General features: G+C 38.9%; 2 protein-coding genes across 8 annotated transcripts in view; both read left to right on the top strand.

The window, feature by feature from the left end:
* The window catches only part of lamb4 (laminin, beta 4), a 58,508-nt gene extending 48,948 nt beyond the window's left edge, over positions 1-9,560 (top strand). Inside the window, exons 27-34 of the mRNA XM_044194278.1 lie at positions 3,973-4,175; positions 4,399-4,596; positions 6,212-6,356; positions 7,293-7,500; positions 7,981-8,116; positions 8,209-8,379; positions 8,765-8,915; positions 9,128-9,560. Coding sequence (XP_044050213.1) covers positions 3,973-4,175; positions 4,399-4,596; positions 6,212-6,356; positions 7,293-7,500; positions 7,981-8,116; positions 8,209-8,379; positions 8,765-8,915; positions 9,128-9,267 — 1,352 coding nt within the window. The 3' untranslated portion in view covers positions 9,268-9,560. The remainder of the gene's footprint in view (positions 1-3,972; positions 4,176-4,398; positions 4,597-6,211; positions 6,357-7,292; positions 7,501-7,980; positions 8,117-8,208; positions 8,380-8,764; positions 8,916-9,127) is intronic.
* Positions 9,561-15,455: 5,895 nt separating this feature from the next.
* The window catches only part of lamb1a (laminin, beta 1a), a 40,850-nt gene continuing 37,959 nt past the window's right edge, over positions 15,456-18,346 (top strand). For 5 of the 7 annotated variants that reach the window (XR_006377725.1, XR_006377723.1, XM_044193696.1 and 2 more), the window contains exon 1: positions 15,456-15,652. Coding sequence is in view for 4 of the 7 variants with exons in the window: in XM_044193696.1 (XP_044049631.1) it covers positions 15,622-15,652 (31 nt within the window). In the remaining 3 variants the exon portion in view is untranslated. The remainder of the gene's footprint in view (positions 15,653-18,346) is intronic. The other 2 variants (XR_006377724.1, XM_044193693.1) reach the window with 1 other exon arrangement.

Raw genomic sequence — 18,346 nt, 5'->3', positions numbered from 1 at the left:
CAAAGAACAGTGACTATGCTATGACTGTGCTGCGTCAGGGCACACCAAATGACCAGTCTTTATCACTTGGTCGAAGGCAAAGCGTAGAGTGTCATCACAAGACTGTTCCAGTGGAAAATCTTCCATGGAGGGTAACACGGGAACCTGCAGAGCCTCCTGCAGAGGTGAAGTAAGAGGCGTTGTGGTTGAGAGTTTTGATGATTGCTGGAAGTATGCGTGTGTGAGCAGTCTGACTAAATAATAAACATTACCTGTAAAACGCATAGCTGGTTTATGCCGGGGGAACCCACGGTAGCAACAGTCCTTCTACAACTGCAGCCCAACGTACCTTGGCATAAACTATAAAGGAGGATGCCCCAGAATGCAATGAGTGTAGCAATTAGCAGATGCAATGAAGATGTAGCTATAGAAGAATGTAATTGAAGTAGCAATTGCAGAATGCGATGAAATGTAGCAATTCCAGCAACATAATATGCCACTTGTCAAAATGACTGATGGATATGACCCACTTAACCTGAATACAATGAAAATCAAGAATCCAGCAGAAAGCAATAAATAGGTAGTATTCAGCATAATATAATGAATATGAAGCAATTGCAGGTTACAATAAATAGACAACATTACCAGTGTACGAAGAATATGACACCACTTACTAGAATACGATGATTATAGCAATTAGCCAAAAGCAATGAATGTGTGGTATTTAGCAGAATAACAATGAATAGAGCAATTAGCAAAATACAATGAGTATGAGCGATTAGCAGAATGCGATGAATATGTAGAATTATCAGCAATCGTTTTTGCCCACTGTCAGCAATGACTGAATAATTAAGGCAGCGTGTAATATTGTCGGCAATGATCTAAATTAATGACCAGATACTGTGTTTGAAAAGCCAAGTGCTAACACAGAGAATAACGAAAAATAAAATTTAGAAGGGACAGTGAGCAGCAGATAGCCGTGAAACCAAAACACCACCACCAGTTATATGCATTTTGTATCAGATAATCTGTGTAGCCACATTTATGGAGCAAGCACCTTTCATTAGACACTTGAGGATGGACTGTTCTGACTATTGTTTGTGATTTGTGATGTTAGTGATGAGGTCAGCAATGACCCAATGAGCCAGACCGCTATTATAGGATTAACGGTAATTGATTCCTCATGAGACAGGTGGATGCCAGGTGAGAAGACAGATGCAAACCTTTAGTGGTGAGGAGAGAGGTTACATTAGATTTTGAGCTACGTCGGTTCTCTTGCCATGAAGGGATCCGGATGGAGTTATGGGGCAGGCTGGAGAGCTGCGATGACAAAAGACAAGGCCCCAGGGGGTGGAGTCTGGAACTGAGCTGCGATGAACCCTGTATTCCCGCAGATAGTGCAGAAAATGCTTGGGAACCTCCGACGAGCATGACCAGTATTTCAGCGTCTGAAGACCTAACCCTATTTAGGATTCAAATCGCCAGTCACTGCTGAATAGATCACGTCACAGTAGCTAATATTGCTGCATGAGGATGATGAGCGGCTTGGATGTGAAGTGCTATGAATACGGAGGCAGGCTGCAACATGAGGCCTGGCAGTGAAGAGGGATGCTGATGCTGTGCAGAGGCTGAAATGTTCCCCAGGGACTGAAGGAGTGTGTGGATAGCTTGGATGGAATTAGCCAGAGACTGCATGGTGGCGATCAGTGTCCTTGAGTCGCAGATGAGGCTCTGAGCGGAGAACGAGTGGAGAAGAGACATTTTTTCTCTTAGGCTGAGGAATCAGACATCAGCTAGCTAGAACAATAAGAAACTGAGAAAGGTAATGTGAACATTGAAATTTGCAACAATTTCACACTGAAATGACCGCTGACAGCAGCAGGGAGAACAGATTTAAAGTTTGACAGCAGCAATATGATTGGCTGATGGAGATCATGGCTAAATCTTCCTCTCATCTTCCAACAGCTGGTGGATCATGGCATCAGTTGCAGCATTCTGAAAACTGAATTTCTGTTGAATACTTTTTTTTTTTAGGTAAACTTTTTTTATCCACAAATGTAAATGTATTAAGACACAACCCTTATTGGTGGTTTCTATGAGAGAACTATCTGTACTGCAATTCACTGAAGTATATGAAATAGAAACACCCAAAAACTAATGAACATTATTGATTTTTCTCTTTTACGTTATAATTCCGTTTACATTGTGTGCTCCGTTTTCTAAAGAGTCTACTACTGATGATGTATCACTTGACATATAGTCTATTGTACAATTTCTACTTGAAAGAAAAAAAAGAAAGTTGCCCCTTCTGAAAGATGCTGATACGAAACTATGGTTCCGAAAAGTTATGACAGTTCCTGTTTCCGCCGAAGAGAAGGAAGTTTGTCCCGAAGATTGCTGCTGTATTTATACCCTACACGTAATGAAGGGTGCTTTATTATTTATAGCTGTGAGTGTGACTACAAACAAAGTATACTCTTTGACGGAGAATGAATGAGGTATAAAGATAGTTGAACTTTACGCTGAGCTTCATAAATACATCTCACGTTAAAATATTCTTTCTTCCTGACACACATGGATGTTCACCCTCATAGAAATCGATGTTTAATTAAAATGTTTTTACTGCTGAAAGACAGAGTCCTCCTCCTCTCACTGACTATATTATCTATGATAAAAGGTTAAAATGTGAAAAAAAAACTGTCTGATGAATGATGAAAGTTATTTTATGCTTCTTTTATTAATCAGAACGTCAGTTACCACAAATCCAATCATTTGAACTAAATTGTGAATCAGAACACAAATAAAATCTAAACATAGTGGTGACATTACACCTAAGTTGAATCTGTTATTTGTCCCGGTATCAAACTGCAGTGATGTTGTGATATAGTATCAGATCAGTGCAATCAGCTGCAGCGCATTAGCACTGAAAGATTTATAATACGTGTGTATGTTGGTCTGATAAAAGACTTCAATGAAGATCAGTCTCTTGTATCCTCGATCCTCAGAGCAGAAATAAAAATACTGTGAAGGCCTTTATGATGGCGGACCAGAACCAATTCCTGGTCAGTTGAGGAGGCATGAAATAAAGCACATGAGAGTCATGCATAGTTTGTTAATATTCAGAATCAGAATCAGATTTATTTCCAAGTAGGTTTACACATACAAGGAATTTGCTTTGGTATTTTGGTGCAAAAGAATAAACAGTAGAAATATAAAGAAAGATAAAGCAAGTACTGCAGGTCAAGAATCATAAATATAAAATGTTAAATAAGACAATAAGATATTAAAGAATATATAAAAATATAAGAAAATAATAAAGAATATGTCCAATATGACAAAGTTATTTAAATTCCTGTTTTATGACTGCAGGTGAAATGTTACAAACAGAGAAGGAGAGATGCTGATTGACTGCAGTGAGTGTGAGGACAGTGAAAGAAGTTACTGACAGCAAAATGTTTGATAAAATGTTTAATTTACAACTTTGACTGTTGCCTGTTAGCCATGCTAACTCCTACAGTTTGTTTACTACCCTACCTACACTGTTTCCTGCCATGTTCAGTATGCAGTAAACTTCACCAGGAGAAATCTGAACTGACAGATTCAGGTCCAGTCAGTTCAGTTTTCCACAGATGAAGTCTAGTCATGTTCAACAGAAAGCTCAGAGGATCCAAGAAACAGGAAGCATCTGAGCTCAGTCTGGAGACAAATACTTTGCGCAGTATTAACTTTAATCCCTTTTAAATGAAAATGTGCAGAAAGTGAAGAAGTCTGAAGACTTTCAAAAGCTGCTGTTTCATCAGCTGATGACTTCAATTGAAGAAGAAGAATCTGTATGAAGATTGGTTACAGGGAACAGAAATGAACATCAGCACCAAGTGAAAAGAAATAACTAGAACATGTTTATTAATGACTTCATCACACAATAGACTGTGCTGCTTTACAAGCTCCACATCTTCTTTAGTTTATGTCTAAACTCCTCTGATCCTGTTGTAGAGCTGCTGGATGATATCCAGAAGCTTCATAAAGCCTTTATGTTGGACGAGAAGAGGGTGAGAAACGCCAACAAAGCTCTGGAGGACTCCATGGACACCAGACAGGAAGTCAAAAATAAACTGGGCATGTGCAGCAGCAGAGGAGACCTGGCGCCGCTGGAGAAGAAGGTCAAAGAGCACAGCGCAGTCGACCTCAACCGAAAGGTGAGTATTATCCTGCTTAGTCACATGACTCACATGGCTCATGCATCAACCAATCAGAGGTAGCTCCTGTATTTAAATGAAAAAAATAAGTTTGTCTTGTTGCTGTGTGCAGCAGCAACGGCTAAAGTGGGATTTAAATCATAAAGTTCAGGTGACTGATAATTATAAAGTAATTAATATGAGCCTCTTCATACCTTAACCAGCCTGTTGTGGTCTGATGTAGATCTGTGGAGGACCAGGTCTGGAGGACTGTTCTGGATGTGGTGGAGCTTTGTGTGGTCTGGATCTGGGAAAAAGGAAATGTGGAGGTCCAAACTGTAACGGAGTCATTCCTGTGAGTCAGAAAGCTTCAGAGACAGCAGAGAGAGTGAAGGACCAACTCATCACAGTCCCATCCAGACTTCAGGAGTCCAAGAACAAGGCAAGTTTACACTGGGAGGACTGGTTCTGGTACAGGAACAGACTCAGAGGTTCAGTCCACTTCATGGTATTTTAATAAGAATTAGTTCCACTGAACAAGTTTAAAGGAAGTTTAAAGGAAGTGTTTATTAAGTCAAAAACTACGCATAACTAAATTAAAACAGATTGCACCTCACAAACTAGTTCTTGCATAGAGATGAGTTGTGACTAAAAATTTCCACCCACTAACTGCCAGGTGTAACTGCTGCATAGCTGACAATCTGCCTGCTACAAGAATAAATACTCAACATGTGGCCGCTGTGAGCGACTGGACGAGCTGGTAACACTTTACTTCAAGTCCCCCTGTTTAGCACTTATAAGAAGTATTTAAACATGAAACAACTGTCTTCTAACAGACAATAATGTAGTTCTAAGTTGTTCTAAGTGTTAATGTATTTGTTAACAACTATAACTCTTCCTGTGGACAAAAGTGGAGGCTGCTGTATAAACAGATAATGAATGACAAAATAGTAAAACACAGCTGTAATAATATCAAAAATATCTTCATAGGAGAAGTTATAAATGGTGACAAACACAAAATATCCTTATATCTGCTTATAACTACATTATAGTCTGTTATAAACCATTTCTTGTTTTTATGATGCTTATAAATGCTAAACAGGGGGACTTAAAGTGTTACCGACCAGCTAATTGAAACTAAACAGTAGGTAATACGTGGCAGTGATGTAAATATTTCTGCCCGCAAATAATGAGGAGGTGTTATTAAATGTTATGATGGGTGTTTTGCTGCAACATCATGCTGCAGTTGACTTCCTTGTTTACATTGTTAATTGCTTTCTGATTGGACACTGCCACAATAAATATTAAAGTCTTTTTTAGCTCTCTTACATTTGATTTATAAACTACTACTAATTAGTTTGTTACTGAGAACTCAGGAAGGACTTCATGTTCAAACTTAGTGATGGATTTACGAACAGCTGGTGGGACTCAGTCCTGGTCTGTCTCTTTGTGTATGATATCGTATCACACATCCCATTTAAGTTTTTATTGTAACAGTAAGATGGTGATCTTTGGGTAATTCTCTTCAGAAACAGATGTGTTGACAACCATTACTGGCTAACTGAGAAATAAATGGAGGTGACACTGGCCACACTGTCAGATGGCTGGTTTCAAAATAAGGATCCTGTGGCTCCTGCCATTTTCTCTCTAGTTTCACAGCAGGTAAACACAGGTAGGAAACAGGTAACTGTGTTCAGGTGTGACAGCATGCAGTATCACTTGTGACGGACACCTGACAGACAAATCTGTTCTCTGTTATCTGTAGAGACTGACAGACTGTATAATATTATACTGAGAAAAATGTCATGAAGTCAGTTTTAATTTAGCTGATAATATAAAGTAACATATGTTCTGCAGTTGCTCCAAACTAAGTGGAATCATGACATCAGCAGCTGAGAGACCCTCCAAACCTCATGAACTCCAGTTTAGGTTTAACCCCTGATTATAACATTACTGACTGTCTGTGGACACATGGCAAGACTGATGCCATAGGAACTCGGTTCAAACACAAACACTTTACTGTTAAATAAATATTATAACTGTTCATTCTGTGTCAGATCAATGATGCCAAACAGACGGCTCAGGACACCAAAGACCAGGCCAAAGACCTGCAGGACCAGATCAATGACAACATGGACGCCTTTGAGAGAGAGAAGAATAAAACCAAGGATCTCATCCTGCGAGTCAAAGACTACCTGAGGGGTCAGTGTTTAGGTGATACTGCATGGACCTGGGGTCTATTCCAGAGGGTTTAGTGAAAACTGAGTTTGTTGACCCTGAGATGAGGTAAACTCTGTGAACCTAACTTACTCGCTGGTCGGTTTTCTTCAACAAACCCTGAGTTTCTCTGCATCTCTTCCCTCTCACAGAGCCAGACACGTTGTTTCATTTCCTCACTCAGTCAGTCCGTATCAAAGCGCATATCGAAGCGCGTTAGTTAGCGGAGGTTTCCTGTCAGAATCTAACTCCTGGTTGGACGTCAGTTTGTTACTCAGGACTTTCTGAAGTTACCGCTTTTATGTGTCAGTCGTTTCTGTGAACAGCGGTTTCGCCCTCACATTCAAATGTTCCTCAGCAGCAGGAAGTCACTGACAATAAAACCTCTGCATGTCCGTCTGTTGTTCTAACACTGACTCTGAGCTCCGTCAGCTGTCCGTCTGTTGTTCTAACACTGACTCTGAGCTCCGTCAGCTGTCCGTCTGTTGGAGCAGCTCCACCAACACGTTCCCTGCATTAATGTGTCCTCTCAGTCAATTATCTCTATCACTCGTGATGTGATTGGTCGCACTGATGGAGCATCACTCCTGTAATATTGAGATTATATGTTGATATTTGTGAGTGAGCAGGATCGTGCTGCAGCTGTAGGATGTAGTTAGAAAGTGTTTGGTTTTCAGACACTAACATATTATTGAGCTCCAAATCAGATATATCAGAGCTTTCAGGAAAACCTCAGTGGTTTCCTCACTGGAAACTGATAAATACGGTAACTCTACCATGATATGAACACAAAATTAGTCTTTAAAATAAAGTTTCAGAAGGCTGAGGGCAACAGCCCAAGACAGTTTTATACTGATATTATACTTTAACAACCCTCATAGAACTGTAACATAATTATTCATCATGTTTGCTCCCCAACAGATGAGATGGTTCCGCCAGAGGACATAGAGAAAATGTCCCAAGCTGTTCTGGACATCCAACTGCCACGATCACCTAATCAGATCCGTTCAATGGTCACTGACGTCAATAATCTACTGTCCAACAGCACCAATTTCCAGGACGACCTGAAGAACCTGAAGGAGCACGCCAAGACCACCCAGGACCTGCTGCAGAAAGCTCAGGAACTCAAGTCAGTGTCTGAAAACATGAAATAACCGTGATAACTCTGAAAACACTAAACATCTGTTAGCTCTCTGAAAACACAAAACTTTAACTCAAAACATAAAACCTCTGTTAGCTTTAGGTTCCCTGGAGGATGAATCCTACTGGTTTGTTTGGACCTCCTGACTTATTGATTAGTGATTGGCTGAGTGACCACACTAATCTGATATCTGACCAGAGTCCTGGGCCCCGTTCTTCGTATGTGGACAACCGAGTTATCCAGATTACAATGTTGACTATTTGACTATTTTTTTCAAGATAACTTCATCCAGGATAAAAAAAAAAATCAATTAATGCTTTTTAAAAAAACAAATTAGCTGGATGAGAACAAACAGGATTATTTTAGCCTCATAACAGCATGTTAGCCTGAATTAGTTAAGACACATTTGAAGGGTCCTGATATGTTCATGGAGAAATCCATGCTGCTGTTATTATTTTTTGTTTTTAGGGAGAGGAAAAAGAAGATTGATGTGACAGAGATCAACAGAGACATTTATGAAGCAGAGAAAGCTCAGGACAAAGCGAACGACGACCTGGAAACAGCCAGCAGAGACAGAGACATGACCAGAGACCAAGTCCAAGACGTAAAGATTGAAAATATCTCAAATATCTGTCACTTGAGTTCAGCCTGCATGGTGTTGACGTGTTTAAACATGTTTACTCTGTCATGTTTCAGATTAAAGACAAACTGAACGACATCGAGACAAAGCTGATGAACCGTCGACCTGAAGATCTGAAGGACGAGATCGAAGCTCTGAAGAAGAAAACTGAACAGAACAGAGAGACAGCCAGAGATGCTCGAGAGGCTGCAGACTCTACTTTAAACAACACTACTGACACAGAAACAGTGAGCTTTAAATTAATAAGACTGTAGATAGATAGGGTAACATACAGGAAGTATTTCAGTTTGTAGTCCTAAAAACTTGGACATTTTACAGTTTGCAATACTTCCAAGTTTAGGACTACAAACTGTAGTATTTCCAAGTTTTAGAAGTACAGTTTGTAGTCCTAATACTTGAAAGTACAACAGATTGTAGTCCTAAAATCTGGAAGTTTTAAAGTTTGTAGTCCTAAAACTTGAAGTGTTTTATAGTGTTTGTAGTCAGTATAACTCATGGCTACATTAGTTTAATCCGTCGGTTAACTGCAGTACTTTCGCTATGGTTACCACAGACACCTGTCAGCTGTATTTTTGATGTGTTGTCACAGTTTTTTGACTGTCTCTCTAACAGCTGGACGATGTGATGAAGCTGTTTGAGCTCTTAAAGGAGAAAAACTTGAATCGAGCAGTTCAAGGTGAAGCTGGAGAACGACTTAAGAACATCACGGAGGAGGCGGAGAAGATGAAGAGACAGGTTAAGGACAAACTCAGACAGATACAAGGTAGTATTAGTACTTGTATTGTTTAGTCTGGTGATTGTATGTTTCACTTTTAAATGATCATCATGACAGTTATTGTAGCAACAGAATCAATGGGAGGAACAGAAGTAATACTGGCAGCATTAGTAGTACTGCAGTATTATCTGCACTAGTAGTATGTGCAGTACTACAGTATATATAGTGTATATACTGTATTTGTGTAATCTTTTTTTCAGATCTGGAGTTGAAAATCCAGCAGCTGATCAGGAGTAAAGAGGACAAAGCAGCTCAAGTCTACAACTTGCTGGAGATGGTGGATTCACTTCGACAGGAAATCTCCAAACGAGCCGAAGGATACATCAGCTGTACCTCATAAATACTACTGAGTACTACATACTGAAATACTGCTACTCATAAGTTTTTTTTTTGGGGGGGGGGGGGTTCTTTATCTGAATCGAGGGTCTAAAGACAGCGGGTGATGCTGTACAGATTGTAAAGACTCTTTTTTTCAAATTGTGATTTGTGATATTGGGCGATATAAATAAAATTGACTTGACTTGCATAAACCAGTGGTTTAACTTTTAGACATGTGAACCTTTAACGGATCAATCTGGTGTTTTTATATATTTGTTTCATTGTCAACAAATCCCATAAAAAGACTAAAACCAGGACTGTGTTAAATCTGGTGTTCCTCATGGATCAAGTTTAGGACCCTTGTTGTTCCTAATTTACATCGATGATCTGCTTAATGTTTGTAAAGTGACGTCTGATATTTAATTTGGAGACAACACTTTATTATCTTTTACTGTCACAGAAACCTGAATATCCTCATTGTCAGTCTGAATAATTAACTAAATCTAAGTGTTTTAAAGTATAACTCTGGTGCAGGGCCATAGGTTTGCGTATGTGTGTATGTATTTGCTTAAACAAGTTGCCTAAAACAGGACTTCATATGAATTTTCTCAGATTTTAAACAGATGTTTTAAATTTCATTTTATTAATATAAATATGAGACTAAAATGTATAATAAAAAAATGTGTTCTGATAGATTTTAACAATAAAATGCACAATAACCTGTAGGTAATGTGTTACTGTGTTTGAACCAACTGTCTGCTGTAAACCATCTCCGATGATGAGTCTGATGATTAGAGACATAATTCAAAAATGTTTCTGCAGTTAATAAGTTTGTTTATATAGCACCTTTCAAAACAAAGCTGCAAAGTACTTTACAATAAAAACAAAATGATAGAAGTAAATAAAATCCAAAACATAAGATATAAAACGAGATTAAATAATTACAAAAAATGCCATCAGTTGAGAAAAAGCCATAAAATAAAGGTGCATTTTAAGAAGAGATTTAAAACAGGAGTTCTTCCTCCTGAGATAGTCAGGCAGGCCGTCACCTTCAGTGATTTAGGAACCATTAGTGGGGCCCTGCCAGAGGATCTTAAGCAGCGATCAGGCTCATCGGGAGTCAGCAGATCACAGATACAGGTAGCAGTCTGACCAGTGAAGACTTTTAAAAACCAGCAGTAAAATCTTAAAATCACTGACAGGCAACCAGTGAGGGCAGATCGCTGTGATGTGATGTGTTAAAAGCCGCAGCAGCGTTTTGAATCAACTGCAGTCTTTGGATGTTTCTGATACCAGAATAAAGTGCGTTGCAGTAGTCGAGTCTGGAGGAGATAAAAACATGGACGACCTTTTCTAGATCGGTGAATGAAAGGACAAAGCAGGACTGCAGCGCCGTCACCTGAGCATCAAAAGACAAGTCAGCATAACACCCAGGGTACTGCCTCTTTGTTAACATTAGATAAGGCAATAAAATGGTGCTTCACAACAGACACACAGCAATGCTCAAACATGAACATTTATTTAAACCATGTTCTCAAAAACTCACTTGTATTTCTTTTTTAATCAGCTCATGAACTCACAATCAGACATTTCACTGTGACATCAGAGCTCACCTGTCTGTGTGTCTCTGTGCTGCTCAAACTGCTGACAGGATTTTACTGATAAAATGAGGAATGACATTTACAAACAAACTCATCAGCTGGAAAAGCTATGGCTAATTTACCGTATATATAACGTCCTATATATAATGTCCTATATATAACATCCTGTATATAATGTCCATGATATAATGGCTGATACAAATATAATTCAGCTCCTGATCCACATGTGAAAAAGGTTACTAATACTGGACTGATTACAGAACAGCTTCTTAAAAAGGACCTGATGTCCTAAATCGCTTTTTAAAGTGCATTTTGGCCAACAGTAATAAAGTTGTTTGAGAAAATGACACATCTGAGCAAAGATCACAAGTTTAAATATAATATCAGGAGACTGATGTTAGATTATTATATAGTTATATATATATATATATATATATATATATATATATATATATAGTTATATCCAGCAAAGATATTTTTTAATTCTGGGATTCAAACCGTAGTTATTTCTTTAAAGTTCAGACTGTCTGCAGCTAACAGGTCAGGTATCTCACTCAGTCACTCTTCATCTTAATAACTCTCTTTTAGCAGAAAGAACACAAACCTGGCGGCTCTGCAGGGATCTCACCAGTAACACTGTGGAGTTTAAATGATTGTTTGAGATCAATAAAAGTATTGGTAGTCACACATCCCTACTGTCCATACACAAATCTGCGCCTATGCTCTGATGTTATTCTATATTTTTATTATAGTCACCAAATCCTTCATGTTTAGACTCAAACCAACAACGTGTCAGTCCATCTCTCAAAACTGTCTGACTTCCTGTCTGCGGCTCTCAGCTCTGAGCCCATTGGTTCCTGCTGAAGACGTAAATCTTTAAAAACACCTCGCAGATATATAGTTTCATGTTTAGAAAGGCTTGGTAATTTCCTAAAACAAGGTACAAAGTAATTTATTGATCATTATACAACACAAAGTTGTACAACGAAATTAAGTTAGTAGTGCTAGTGTCGAGTCGACTGAAGACAAATGCATGGACAAGTTTTTCCAAATCCTGCTTAGACATAAGTTCTTTAATCCTGGGTATATTCTTAGGGTGATAGTAGGCCGACTTTGTAGTTGTCTTAATGTGGCTGTTGAAATTCAGGTCTGAGTCCGTGACTACACCAAAATGTCTGGCTTGGTTTGTGGTTTTTAACATTACAGATTGAAGCTGAGCGCTAACTTATAATCATTCCTGCTTGGCTCCAATAGCAATGACTTCAGTTTTATCTTTGTTTAATTGAAGAAAATTCTGGCATCCAATCATTGATTTGTTCAGTGCACTTACTCAGTGCTTGTATTGGACCATAGTCACCTGGTGACATTGTCATGTAAATGTGTGTGTCGTTTGCATAATTATGGTAACATATTTAGTTGTTTTCCATAATCTGAGCCAGTGGGAGCATTTAGATGTTGAACAGAAGAGGACCCAGAATGGAGCCTTGGGGAACTCCACATGTAATGTTTGTCTGCTCAGGTGTGTGATTACCTATAGACACAAAGTAGTCCCTGTCCTTAAATAGGATTCACACCAGTTTAATACTGTGCCAGAAAGTCCCAGCCAGTTTCCCAGTCGGTCTAGTGATATGTTGTGGTCGACTGTGTCAAATGCAGCACTGAGATCCAATAAAACCAAGACTGAAATTCTGCCACTGTCTGTGTTTAAGTTGATGTCATTGAAGACCTGAACAGGAGCAGTCTCAGTGCTGTGCTGTGCTCGAAAACCTGACGAAGTTAGGCGGACTCATTTGGTCCAAGAGGCTTTTCTGAAGAGCACATTGAGCTGGACATGTGTAAGAAATTTCAAGTCAATCGAACTTACAGTGTGAGGGGCATGGTCTTTCAAGATTTTCACTTTTTTGCGCCACCGTCAGGCCGATTGGAATCATATTTTTGGTGACGCACTTCCATGTCGTCTCCAGTTATGGTACCACGTTTCCTGTCTCTAGCTCGTTCCAGCTCACAGCAAATTGATGGTAAGCATAAAAAAACAGATAGCGATGAATAGACCGCGCCCACATGCACCAATCAACATGACACTTCACATTTTGGTTAATACAGTATTTGCCCCCAGAGCATGCGTGCCGAATTTGGTGAAATTATGTCCACCAGGTTTTGAGGAACAGTTTCTTGGTATTTGTGGCGCCCCCTATGGGTCGGGCTCAAAATACTTTGGCATGCCTATTTCCAAACAAGGACTGAACATATCCACCAAAATTTACGATGATTGGACAAATCGTTGTTAAGTTATGGCCATTTTCCTGCTAAGCCTAGCCTTTGCAAAGATATTTTGGAATATAATAGAAATGTGTATCTCAGTTCCATAATGCTGTATTAAGCCAAAAAGTAGATGTCACTTTACTGTTTTTCACATTATAGGCTACAAATTAGCAAAAAAATCCATCATGGCAGACTTTAATGGTCCAAGAAGCACATTGAGCTGCACTTGTGAGAGAAATTTCAAGTCAATAAGACATATGGTGTGAGGGGCGTGGACTTTCAAAAATTGCATTTTGGGGCGTTAATTACAGGACCACCATGTGGCCTTGAGGGCTCATGTTTCTATGGAAGCACATGCACAACATTTGCAGTTATTGGGCCAAGTTTTGGGTTTCTAGCACTTTGGGGCTTGAACCCCTAAATACAGAATATAATATTTAATCTTTAAAATGATTAATTAATTATTTATTAATTGAAACCTACCAGCAGAATGTTACAGCTTTCAGTTAAATATAAAGTTTGGTTTGTTCAGTAGTTTAGTTGATAATTTAAACTGTAGTTGTAGTACTTTTACTGTGTCATAGTACTTTTGGTCTGTGGTAGTACTTCTTATCAGGATCAGAGTTCTGAGTACAAACTGGTTCAAATCACAGAACTTTTACTTTACAGATGTGAAGCTTCCTGTGTGTGTGTGTGTGTGTGTGTGTGTGTGTGTGTGTGTGTGTGTGTGTGTGTGTGTGTGTGTTAATGTTGTTTCCATTCAGTTGATGTTTGTCCTCAGACATTAAGCTAAGAGCTCGGCTCTGCAGGCCGCCACACGTTCACAGGCATTACCCACAATGCACTGGGGCACTCGGTCCTGAATGAGTCTTTAGATGTTCAGGTGGGGGGTCGGATTCCCAAACACACACACACATTCCTCCCCCACAGTAAAACCTCACCTGCAACAACAAAGGAGGAGGTGTGTGTTGAGGGGGGCAGTCAGGAATGTCTTTTGTCTGTAGAGCCCTGATAGGGGGAGGCGGGGAGGCGGGGGGGGGGGGCCACCAGATTCTTCAGAACTACAGAAGAAAAATCACTAAAACAGTTTAAAGTCTAAAGTTTATAATTATAAGAGAAATACTCGAAATCTATGAAAACTTTAAACTGACAAGTTCCTCAAACACACTGTTAATATATACAACATGGCCAAAAGTATGTGGACAGCTGTATGTTTAAATTGTTCAGTTTATATCTGATATAATATCTTTGACATATGAATATTGTTCCAGGTGATGACCTGCTTTTTTTCTGTCTTGTTCAAGTGTTCTGGACACCTTTAACTTAATAAGTATAAAATATTTATTCATTAGTTCATTCGTTCATTTCTCTGCTGTAACATTAAGTTTTCACTTCACTGGAACTAAGAGACTCAAAATAAAGAAACACAGACTGAGACCAGAAAGACACTAAAACCTGTGGGGAGGATGTCCACATACTTTTGGCCATAAAGTGGTAATTAAAGGAGCAAGAAAGAGTCAGACCGGAAGTCAGACCAGATTGTTTTCAGAATAAAAGCATCAGACTGAAGGTGGAGTTCAGGCAGAAACAAGTGAAAATGATTTTATGTTATCACATATTGAAGCTTTTTTGTTTTATGATGTGATTTTATTTTTGTTTATACATTTTACAGTTTGGTTTTATTTTAGTGTTTAAAATAGTTTTGAAAAAACATTTTATATTTGTTGTTGGCAGTTTGTAATTATTATATTGGTAAAATTGTTTTAATTTGTCTCTCAGAGTTATATATTTTTGTTTTAATGATTTATTTGTATTTTAAAGTTGTCAGATTTTGTATACTTAATATTTTTATTGTCATGTTGAAAAAATAACAAGATTTGTAACAATATAGGAAAGTTCAAAGATGACGTGTTATGAAAACAAACATTAAGATAAGAAAGAAAATAAATCATAATCAGGTTTATTGCCAAGTAGGTTTTTACATACAAGGAATTTGCTTTTGTACATTGGTGCATAACAATAAAGATAGTAAGTAGAAAATATAGAGAAAGACAAAGCAAGTACTGCAGGTCATAAAAAATGTTCTAAAAATATCAACAATATGACTGTTATTTAAATGAAAGAGCTGTAAAGTGTGGCCGACTTTATGTTAATGTAGTGTGTGTGTGTGTGTGTGTGTGTGTGTGGGGGTCTTCTTTTATGTTGTATTTACTCTTTAACTGTTTGTTGTTGCACAGAATAAATAATTTCAACATGGCTGACAGACACCCAGTTTTATTTTGAAAGTCAGCCCGGATGTGTCGTCCTGAGGTGTAGGTGCCGGTGGATCTGAGGAGGCGGAGTCCGAGGAGGTCTGAGGGGGTCTGCAGCGTTCAAGGGGTCTGAAAGTCTCCGCAGGTTTTCAGGAGGTTCAGACGGTCTGAGGGGTTTCAGGTTTCAGACTCCGGAGGTTTTGTTGGATTTCCAGTTTTCCAGAAGTTTCTGGGTCCGAACTTAGAGTCCAGATCAGCAGCATGTTGGAGCTTCAGCTCGCGGTGCTGCTCGGTGAGTTTCAGCGGAAAATACTTTAATTCATTAATACTTCCGTCGACTTAATAAACTGAACTCTCTGAGTTTTTCAGTCATCGAGTCAAACATTTGAGTTAAAGCTGAATCGATTAGTCGACCAACAGAAAAGTAATCAGTAACTATTTTTATAATCAGTCATTTATTGATCCAAACTTTCGTCTTTGTCTCAAGTTTCTCTGTTTTAAATCTCAGTAAATTGATTCCCTTTAAAGCAAGTCCTGAAGATAAAACTGATTTTTCACTGTTATATTTTATAGATAAAATGATTAATTGATTAACGGAGAATGTAATTGGCAGATTAATCAATAACGAAAAAAATCGTCTTACTCTGAATCATGAAGCCTAGAGAAAATGTTTAATAAAAAGTTTTTCACTCAAACTTAGACATCACTTTATAATTCATTTCGATATTTAATTAAATTAATTTGGGAATTTCAAGTGATTTCAGTCAAATAGATTTGTTATATAATGAAAATAAACAGTTTAAAAACATGAAAAATAAACCTGAAGAAATGCAGTAAAAGTAAATTTAATTTTATTTATTTATATATTGCCAATTCATAACAGAAGTTATCTCATTGCACTTTTCCCATAGAGCAGGTCTAGACCGAACTCTTTATAATATTAATTACAGAGACCCAACAAATCCCACCATGAGCAAGCACTTGGCCACAGTGGCAAGGAAAAACTTCCCTTAAGAGGCAGAAACCTGGAGCAGAACCAGACTCAGGGGGGGCGGCCATCAGAGAGAGAGGGAGGGGGAGGGGGAGAGGGAGGCACAAAGAACCGTTTTTCATCAGTTTGATGAGTTCACAGATTAAAAGGACTCAGATTTCATCAGAGAGCAGCAGAGAAATCTGATCACAGATCAGTTTGTTTCATGTGTAAATAAGTTCAGACTGATCAAATCAGTTTTCTGTTGCCTCAGAGTTAAAGATCAATAACAAACTGAAGTGTGTGTGTTGGTCAGTGATGATCATCATGTAAACAACCAACTACATTAAAATCTCAAACGTTTTGAAATGTCTAAATATATTTAATGTGACATTTAATTTAATATTTAATATGAAATTATGATTATTGGACTCTGTTCATCAGTCTGCTGAAACTGCAGCTTCCTGTTTGTAACATCTGACTGGAGATCAGATGTGTGTTTATAATGATCTCAGATCTGATTTATCACTTTTATCATGCGTTTGGCCGTGTGTGTGTGTGTGTGTGTGTGTGTGTGTGTACATAAGCTAAAATAAGTCAGTGTTGACTTTTGGTTCACACGGGACACGAGCAGCTGTCTCCTGGGTGAAAGTCCTGTGTTTGTTTGACCCATCCGTCCACCCTGACCTTGTCGTGAAATTTGTCGCTTTTTATACTGTGTCACCTGACATTTTTTTCTCTGACATTTGCGTGTAAAATTACACGCCGTCTCAGCACAATATAAGTCCAGGGTTTTACCATGCTGCGTTTTAAACAACAAAATAAATTCAATTAAAATTACAAAAAACTTTTATTCAAGTCCCGATTGGCGGCTGTGCGAGATCAACCAAGAGATCCAAACTGGCAGTCGGCACTTGGTGCATCCCATCTGCTTAAAACTGCGTCCTCTTTCATGAGCGCTGGAGTCAAAAAAGGTCTGGGTAGGTGAAAGCAAGCAAAGCAGTACTGCTACCATGTTGCATTAAACTCAGCTCTGTTTACTCCTGCTTCAAGTAAACTTAACGTTATCGATACTCGGCTGTTCTTGTTCTAACCGAGGACGAGGTGCTCGCCGGCTGCGCTTCATTGACCTGAGGCTGAGCTAACGGTGTTGACTCGGAGCCGCGAATGTTAGCCATCACCATCGCCTGCAGTATTTGGTCATCTGAAAACTCTGTCTGTTTGTTTTTCCTTTTACATTTCCTCCTTGACATTATCCCTAAATATCACAAAGGAAGTATTTGTGCTACAGACTGTTTGGCTAGCTAGCTAAGGTTGCTAGGTAACGTTAGTTTGCAATAGTTAGAAGCGTCAGGTGTTGACCAACCATTATTAGGGTTCAAGCCCCGAAAGGGCTGAAACCCTACTGAGTTTGTGCTGTCTTATATTTGTCTTGTGCTGCGGCTCAAATTGCAGTGAGCTGGAATGAGCTAGAAACATGAAACTTGGCCAAATAACTGGAAATGATCTGCACGTGCTTCCACACCATTGGCAACATGGTGGCGCTGTAATTAAGGCCCAAAAATGCAATTTTGAGCAGACCATGCCCCTCACACCTTAAGTCCGAATGACTTGAAATTTCTCACACAAGTCCAGCTCAACGTACTCTACAAAAAGGCCTCTTGGACCACTAAAGTCCACCTAACTAGATTTTCCACCATTTTGAATTTTTTGAAAAGCACATTTCTGACATCTCCTAAACCGTAGGTCCGATTGCTACCAAATTTTCAGTGGATCATGATTGGACGAAGCTTATCAAGCTGGTCAAGATATTGACCAATGAACTTCAAAAGGGGCGTGGCTTAGCACATAAATAGACTAAAGTCAACAACCATCACAAAACTTACAGGATATAGCCACATAAAAACCTGAACATGCCCTGAAAGTTTCCTTGAAATTGGCCACTAGGGGGCGCTGCAAGGGCAAAAAATGTGGGTGGCATAACACAAATCTATGAATCAGTGTTATTGGTCTCAC

Source organism: Siniperca chuatsi, linkage group LG4 (genome assembly GCF_020085105.1).
Source record: "Siniperca chuatsi isolate FFG_IHB_CAS linkage group LG4, ASM2008510v1, whole genome shotgun sequence".
In the NCBI taxonomy this organism is placed as follows: Eukaryota; Metazoa; Chordata; class Actinopteri; order Centrarchiformes; family Sinipercidae; genus Siniperca; species Siniperca chuatsi.
This window is presented reverse-complemented; position numbering and strand designations above follow the sequence as displayed.